General features: G+C 37.5%; 1 protein-coding gene across 1 annotated transcript; it reads right to left on the bottom strand.

Moving 5' to 3' along the window:
- Positions 1 to 4160: 4160 nt before the first annotated feature.
- On the bottom strand, positions 4161 to 5674 carry LOC147619196 (protein PHOSPHATE-INDUCED 1-like). The gene has a single exon (XM_086772816.1). The coding sequence runs from the start codon at positions 5648 to 5650 to the stop codon at positions 4631 to 4633; it is 1020 nt and encodes a 339-aa protein (XP_086628942.1). The 5' UTR covers positions 5651 to 5674; the 3' UTR covers positions 4161 to 4630.
- Positions 5675 to 9195: the final 3521 nt, after the last annotated feature.

The raw sequence follows: 9195 nt of genomic DNA, 5'->3' as shown, positions 1-9195 counted from the left end.
CATCATACGGTCCAAGATAGGGCCATGTTCTTAAACTATACTAACTCAAAGTGGCAAAAAGAAACAACATTCAAAACATAATGGCAAAGGTGACCATAATAGAGTATCATATAGAGTGGCTCTAAATAGAGACAAGAGTGGGCATCCTCTTTCAAAAGTGACAAGACAATGAGGAAATGCCACTTAAGCCAGTGGTGGGTTAAAAAGAAAAAAGCTCCTATAGATCTAGATCAACCTAACACTTGGCTGAGTACCCAAATCCCCTCAAGAAGAAACGCAAACTTGGAATTCTTGGTTGAGGAAGTCCAAGTCAAACTTGAACCTTAACCAAAGAAGCATCACATAGTATTTATGGGGATTCCACCTGAAGTAGAGTGTAGAGTCTAAACTTGAACAAGCATGTTGGCTAGGGTTTGCAAGAACTCTACCTCCTCTTTTAGATCCATTTTAGGTGTGCAAAAGTTAATCCTTTTGCCACCTATCCCTTGGTGGAAGATAATGGAACCAAGTCCTTGCTTGTGAAACTCATCACTAAGCATCTTCCAAAAGTTCTTGATGCCATTAAAGATGACTTTAGCAAAGAATATTTTAAGGACTTTGAAGATCAATCCACCAACAAGGATTTAATAGTTGCATACATGAGGTGGTACGAAAAAGCATTCCATCGTCCTCCCCCCGACGAAGAAGGATGAGATTGCTCGATTCCTTACACCATATTTGGCCCAAGTCATTCACATATCAAAGGGGAATGTAAACTCAAGGACATTTCTCTTATCTCTTTTCATATCCTCTAAAAATAAAATTCCCATTGGCACATTGGTACATGCCTTGGCCAAGCCTATGGTGAAAGGATCTATACTTAGAATGAATGGAAGGATGAGTCCATGCAAAGGTGGAAGAGTCACAAGAACCCATACTAGATCATAAAGGAACCCATAGTGTTGCATCAAGCACTAAGAAAATGGAAGTGTGCAAAGTATTAGCCAATAAACTAGGGCACTATCTTGCAAAACCCCACCTATCAAAGTGTGGCTTGACTTTCCATTTAGCAAAAATATGCAAAAAATATGAGCCCTTCTTTAGCTCAAAATCTAGCCACAACCTCATCTCATGGGAAACTTGGGTATCCCTAGGATAATCCTCTCTTGGTGGGGTGATAATCCTCCTATGAGGTAGGATTAGCTATCTCCATCCACCTTGGTTTTGAGGTGCTAAATAAGTAGTGTGAGAATGTGGCTCAGACAAAATCAATTTAAGCACACCCATAAACAGAAGTTGCATTTGTAGCTCTTTCCATGACATATGTATTAGCAAGACAACGTTGTAAACAACCGTGCAAGATCTAAACCTCTAGGGAAGTTGTTAATGGCATGGATAATCAAGTCGTAGAAGATAAGCCATTAATGTACGTTATCATATGAAATGAAACCAAGTACCTACACACTATGTGGTATGAGTAGTCAATCATTAAAAACCTCCACCAAGAGACCCTCACCCTAGCCAACAAGTTGTACTCCTACTCATAGAACCTTCAGATACGGTCACAAGGGCATTATCAAAAAACGTATAAAATTGTTTAGTGCATAGGAGACTATTTTTAGGTTATACTCTTTAAATTCATAGGAGGTGTCCCATTCATTATAGCTAACATTGTATTTGACTTATAATAGAGATGTTATTCATCTTAAAGAAATGCATTTATATAAGAAATGCTATACATATTCATAAAACCTTCCATACATACATACCTATTTTTTACAATCCTCTATATGTAGAGTTGATATGGGGTTTTCTTTACAATGAGGCCCCCAAGAAGCTAAGAAGAGATTGATCATGAATATCAAGCCTTGTCGAAGCTACCATGTGTAACTCAAAAACAAAAAAGGAAGCAGGGGGGAGGGGGGAGGATTATTTTACATTATAGATAGCATTTATCTGCATATTCTCTCAAAAGAGATCTTGTTGTATTTGATATCAACAAAGGCCGTGTACCATCTTTGTGAAGCATGCATTGTTGATGCCATCATGCAGGCTCCACAAAAAAATTGATCATGAATATCAAGCCTTGTCAAAGCTACCATGTGTAACTCAAAAACAAAAAAGGAAGCAGGGGGGAGGATTATTTTAGGTTATAGATAGCATTGATCTGCATATTCTCTCAAAAGAGATCTTGTTGTATTTGATATCTACAAAGGCCGTGTACCATCTTTGTGAAGCATGCATTGTTGATGCCATGCGGGCTCCACAAAAAGATCATAAAAGTCTTGGCAAAAAACTCCTTAGTTGAGGCATCTCTTTCTCCATAAGCCATTTACGTATATGTACAAAAAATAATTAAGAGTAAAAAAACATGCATCATGCAACCCTCACAAATTCCAAAACTCAATAACATATGGAGACATGCACAAAGCATGATAATGTATACATAACTATCTAGATGAATAAGGTTCACCTTGAAAAAATTCTCAAGTAGTAAAGTAACAATTAGTGGCATATCAACTCATATATTAGTATATATATATATATATATTGTGTGTGTGTGTGTGTGTGTGTGTGTGTGTGTGTGTGTGTGTGTGTGTGTGGTGAGTTTCGAACCAAACTGGTTCAATATTATTTTGTGAATGTAAATTGGTGAGTATATTTGAAAATGGGAAGATTCTTTATAATGTAATGGATATATAGGGCTCACATGTTTGTGCGAGAGCCACATGGTTTGTGTGTTCATTGAATGATCCTCTTGAGCTATAAAAATGTGTACCTAAAAGAGTGATGTATGAATAGTCTAATGTAATTTTCTCTCTCTCGCTCTCTCGCTCTCTCTCTCTCTCTCTCTCTCTCTAGGGTCACTGATAGGTTTAGTGAAAGCTAGGGTACAATGGTTAAATGTGATGTCACACTAGGCTTATTATCTTGTCAAGACTTCTTAATTATGTTCTTAAGTATTTTAACTAATCACTATTTCAGGTTGACTATATGTTATGATCTATGATCCTAGCTACCATGATTTTTAACATGCTATTAGAGCTAGATTAGTGATACCTAGGGAATAATTAGGCAAGGAATCTAGCCTACTAGGCTAGTTAGGTAGCTCAAGAGTGAAATTTATGAATAGTCTAATGTATTTTTCCCCCTCTCTCTCTCTAGCTAGGGTACAATATAGCTTAATGTGATTTACCTTAAGCTTATTATCTTGTCAATACTTCTTAATTATGTTCTTAAGTACTTTTATTAATCACTATGAGGTTGACTAGGAAATAATTAGGCTAGGAGTCTTACATGCTAGGTAGGATTAGTATTTCGCATGGTCAAAGCTAGAGAGAGAGAGAGAGAGAGAGAGAGAGAGAGAGATGTAACTAGAACCTTAAAAATGGGCATTAGCATATTCTTTAACATACTAATAAGATGAATTCAGGTGAGATGAATTTGTGCCCTCCTATAAGGAGCGAGGTTTCAAAATGACAATTTACCACCATAACTCAATTTTCATGATAGAATAATGTTGTGATTGCAAGAATTAGTAATTTGCAAAATGCAAAGGTGTAACCTTAATGAAAGAAGTATTTTCTATTCTTTTTTGAGATCAGGACCAATCAACACTCTTGCATACACCACAAATAAGAGTGCGATAAAAACAATGGAAGACATGACTCCACATGAAATAGCCTATGGTTGCACACAAAAAACTTTTTGAATGTAAGTGTTGTATACATGTGTGAGATGATCAATGGACCGGGTTAGACCCCAAAAATGTACACATACATTTGCTTTGGTTATTGTGTAGATCTAGTTCAAGAGTTACAAGACCTATGAACCTCATGCAAAGAACAAAAAGTGAGCCATGATATGGTATTCCAAGAGGAAACATGTCAAATGAAGGGTTTTTTGATCTTTTGTCCTAAATGCAAAAATATACACAATTAGTCTAGTAAGGTATGACAATCGCTTGTTGGTGGTGGTTTGTGTAACTTTTGGAGGCTATTGCAGCACAACATGATAGGCCATTTTTTTTTCCAAGTGGTATGAGCAAGTAATGGGTACTTCTTCTGTCAAAATGTTGGAAGGTGAAGACTACTAGATATATATCAAATGTTGGAAGGTGAAGACTACTAGATATATATCAAATGTTGCTAGAACAATGCATGAACTAAAAGAGAAGAAACTTGTTAAATGCACTAATACATAAAAAAATCATCATGCACTAATACATCAAAATAATCTTGAGACGTAGGGCCCAACCCTCAAAATTTATCCTGCACGGAGGGGATGAAAAAGTTTTGACGGAACTTCACCCTTCATAAGAAAAGCTTTATGCCCTACAGATTTGAGGCCTTGCATAGGCGAAGGCATGACCGACAAGACATGGTGGTAGAAAGGCTTTCTTTGCAAGAGATGTGAACAGTGAAGGTCTTCTTAACGAAAGCCAGGTCTGCTTGGCGGCACGGAAGCCACTCATAGCGGCGACAGGCAGCGGCAGCCGCTCCGTTTAAAAGTTGACGGGAAAGAAAGCGAGGCAGAACCTTTACACGTATTTCAATACGGCCCTTATATATATATATATTTATTTATATTTATAAATATATATAATAATATACAATTTTAGTTCCAAATACTGCAGCACGCAGAACGGCTATCATGGCTGCCCGGCGCAATACAGCGTCACAGGGTTCCATATCCACGGCACCAAGAACTTGCTGCGGTGCAGACCCTCCACGTTATAGCTTCCGCCCGTGCGCGGCTCTTGCCGCACGTGCCCTGGATAGCCCGGGTACGCCCCTTCGCCAAACCAGCCCGTGCACGCGCCGCCAGCCTCGACTGCATATGAAGCATCCCCTTGATAATACGCATCCCCGTAGGGATTCGTGGCTGCCCCTACCAGAACCTTAGCTAAATTAATAATCATCCCATCCACCCCTACATCATTGGGCGCCTTCAGAGGCTCCACTTGTGGCCCATACTGTGGCCTCGCAAAGGGCCAGGCGCAATAGCCCGGGCACTGTTCTTTGGCGTTCCCCACCCACGCATACGCTACCTTTCCAAGCCCTTCATTTGCAGTGTAGAAATGCTGCCCGCATGAATGCATACAAAACCCTTCGACAGCAACATCGGCAGCACTCAGTATCACATGGATGTCATTGGCCATCCCACCATCATTATCATCTCCTGGAGCAGCTAATTCCCTTGCAGAGCTGATTGCCAGTGATGAAATGTCAGAGAGATTGAGGAGTTTTCCAAGTGAGTAGTTATCAAAGCTTTCATGCTCAACTATCACAGTCTGGGAGACCCCCTTCCCTTGCAGATCTCTGTAGCCTCTAGTGAGAGACCACCACTTGGCCACTGTGGGAGAAAACACAGCTCTAGAAGGGGGCTCGAGGACAGATTTGAGAGAAAGCCTTACAGACTTGTGTGGTGCATGGGAAGGAATACTGAGAGAGGCAAGAAAAGACTTGAGGGTGTTCTGCTCTAGAGCTGTAAAATCTCCATAGAATGTGATATGAAGCTTGATGGGTGCTGTGCCTGCAAGAAGAGGGCCTTGGTGATAGGGAAGAATGACAGGCTCCCGAATGCAGGAGGCAAAGGGAGAGGAAAAGAGGGCAAGAATGGCTATGAATATGATCATGGTGATCGGGATGTGAGCTTGTTGGGACGCCATGGCGACGTGGTGGGTAAAGAAGCTGTGGTGTGTGCTCTTTATATAGGGGGCGAGAGGGCAAACTCTGCACGTGTATACTGGTTAAAAACAGGCACCCATCTACCTTGGGTTATGGTAACGGATGGAGAGAAAAGTAACTTGGGGGGGCACTAGCACGCTACACGGTGAGAGATGGGACGCGTTATAACGCAATTCTATTGTTTGGGAATGCATGGAAAACACGTTAAGACCTCAAATTGAAGTGAGCTACTTCTAATCATAATGGAAGACTTGCTAGTTTATGTTGATGAGGGGCCAATGAGTGACCCAATTTTATCACAATTGTGAGCCATCAACGACAAAACTAAGAACATAAGGCGGGGAAGGTCGATCACCAACATGGAAAATTTGGCCAGAGTGGAACCTGGAAAATAGTGTGCTAAATTAATAGCTTTCATATATGACTAAAGTTATGAGAGTCTTTCATTGAAATTGTAAACATCTTGTTTAAGTTACTACTTTCTAAACAAGTAATAAGCGAAATAGACCTTGAGTTCACAATGAGTACGAGGGGATTGTTTACATGGAAAGCAATGCAAATCAAATTTATTTAGAGTCATGTACAACATGCAAAGGTGCATAGGAGTTCTCTTTTGAAACTTTTGCAAGCAATATAAATATGGGTCCTAAATTTTGTTTCTGTATTAATTATATTGAGTTGTATATCTCATAAGCAAATGAGCAGTTTGGTTTCACCATGATAATTAACAATAAAAACGTGGATCAATTATTCCTTAACAACTATCAATTTTCTTTGTTTAATAGATTCAAGCTCAAATAGAGACCAATAGTTGATAAAACTTTAACAAATAAGAGGTTTTAAGATTCTCAAGCTCTCCTTGAGTAGCTCTATTTAGGCAACGGCAGATTTTTCTCCATTCGAAGCTTTGCATACTATTGCACCCTTCAAATTTAATGATTTCAAATAACAAGTGAAAAAGAATTATTATGCTCGAATCATATGAACGTTTAGAGAAGACTCTATACACCATGGTTTTATGTTAACATCACATGATGAGTGAAAGGTTAGAATTGCTCATTATCCCATGTCCCAAATGTTTAAATCCCATGCTATAAAGATTAGCTTTATCAACTCAACACATACATATAAAAAACTTAATACAATCAGTAGAAGGCAAAGTTAACCCCTTATCTAGATAGACTCAATGACATCCCCTATGATCACTATATAGAAGTTTATTTTTCCCTTTTTTTGGTTGATCTTGAAAGAGACCTCAAATTTTCAATGAAGATTAAATAGGGATAGATGATGTTAACATTGGTGACTTATATGCTCATTATATGATGTTAATATTGATGACTAATATGCTTCTTACATGATGCAAGAAAACTTGATATCAAACAATTATTTGTCATATACACATAGATTTTCTCATACTAAAGATCTATGAGCCCTATCCATTGCGTATGTGCCATTTGTCCAAGGTGAAAAGAGCCCACGTTGTGCATTAGGCGAAATATGGACTCTCATTTTTGCCCCTTAAGGATTTCCACACCTCCTGAGTCCTCTCTCTAGAAAAATGGACTCATGGTGAAATTTTTACAAATCAACTTAGAAGTGAGCGGAGTTTGGACATTTGGAATCTACTCTTTGAGACCTTTCCAATGATATTGGCCATCATGCTATATATCATTAGAAAGGTCTCGAAGAGTAGATTCCAAATGTTCAAACTCCGCTCACTTCTGAGTTGATTTGTAAAAAAATTCACCATGAACCCATTTTTCTAAAGAGAGGAGGTGTGGAAATCCTTAAGAGGAAAAAATGAGAGTCCATATTTCGCCTAATGCACCTGTGTGTTGCATTCATTAATACATGAGTTAAAACCTCTTGTACAAATCTCTTAGAATAAGTTTTTCATAGAGGGATCACATTTATTAAAACCTATATGATGTTGATCTCTTGAGTAGCATTAAACGCATTAGACATACATAAGAAAATCATGTAAGAATATATGTTTTATGCACATATTAAAAAGTTTGTTAAAGAAAAGGTAAGCGTTTTTCCATTTTTAGAGATAACATAAATGACATTATTGTGATCTTAATATATGTTTCACAAGAAAAACAATGAGAAGGATAAATGGAGGATGATTTTTTTTAGATTACCCAATATACAAGATATAAAGGACACCAACGAATGAGATTTATAAGCTCTACATATATCATTGACAAATTTGATGTTTTAAGATTTTGTTTTTCTATCACAAAGATTCCCCCCCCCCAAACAAAAAACCAATCACATTTGAACTTCTTAATAACGTTAAGGGTGTCATTGGTTTGTCAGATCAAAAGTATATAAAGGAAGAAAGTATAGAACATGTTGTCTATAAATATCTTTCAAAAGGGATCATATTTATACGATAAGTGTAAAAAGTCTAGATTCACTTCAACAGTTTTGTGAAACTCCCCTAAATCTTTAAAATAGTTATTTGTAAAGGCCAAGTTCTGATTTGTCCTTCCATAGGAATCTCTCTCTCTCTCTCTCTCTCTCTCTCTCTCTCTCTCTCTCTCTACACACACACACGTGCATCTATACATTTATACATGTGTTTGTGTATGTGTGCATGTGCATGGTCGTGCTCTCTCTCTCTCTCTCTCTCTCTCTCTCTCTCTCTCTCTCTCTCTCTCTCTCTCTCACACACACACACACACACATCTACATATAATAATTTCATGCAAAAACATAATTGTATATCTTACAAAATAAGGTATCTTTGTCATTATATATCATTAAGACTAAGTCATAGACCTGCTATGAAATGAAATATCTTGACAAATTCTCAGAGAAAATTTATAAAAAAAATTCTACTCTTTTTTAACTTGAAGTATTGGGTGAGTAAATACACAAGCTTATGGATATGAAGTATGACCATTGGAACCTTACTATTGGAGCCTTTTAGATGAAATAATGATGAAGCTATATTAGGAAGGAGAGTATCTAGATCTAATCCAAATGCTAGATGGACAAAGAGATGGAAGAAAATAAAGTTATCATTATATATTGTGACCTCTTTATGACACACGTCATGATTTACATTTCACTTAGTGAAACTCTCTGTGTCTCTTAAGGATGGAAGGAAATAAAGTTATCATTTTATACTTTGACCTCTTTATGACACATTAGTCATGGTTAACATTTGACTTAGTGAAACTTCTCTCTCTCTCTCTCTCTCTCTCTCTCTCTCTCTCTCTCTCTCTCTCTCTCTCTCATTAAGGGAAAACTTAATGCTATGTAAGATAGTACATAAGTTAAACATATGGGGCTATTTTTTTAATGATACTTTATTACCTCTATATTTAAAAAATTACCTGATTAAGCTTTCTAAAAATCACAAGTGAGGGGTTTTTTAAGTACATCTTGAATTTATGTAATGCATAGGGTTTTCTTGTTGTCAACAACACCCAATTCTCTCTCATAAGTATGTGACATTATTTCATGATGTATCCTTGTCATCAATCATGGTATAGATTGTTGAAATTTTGGG

The sequence above is a fragment of the Cibotium barometz genome, chromosome 33 (genome assembly GCF_041138505.1).
Source record: "Cibotium barometz isolate CiBa-2024 chromosome 33, ASM4113850v1, whole genome shotgun sequence".
Lineage (NCBI taxonomy): Eukaryota > Viridiplantae > Streptophyta > Polypodiopsida > Cyatheales > Cibotiaceae > Cibotium > Cibotium barometz.
Note: the sequence above shows the minus strand (reverse complement) of the source record. Positions and strands in the feature narration are given on the sequence as shown.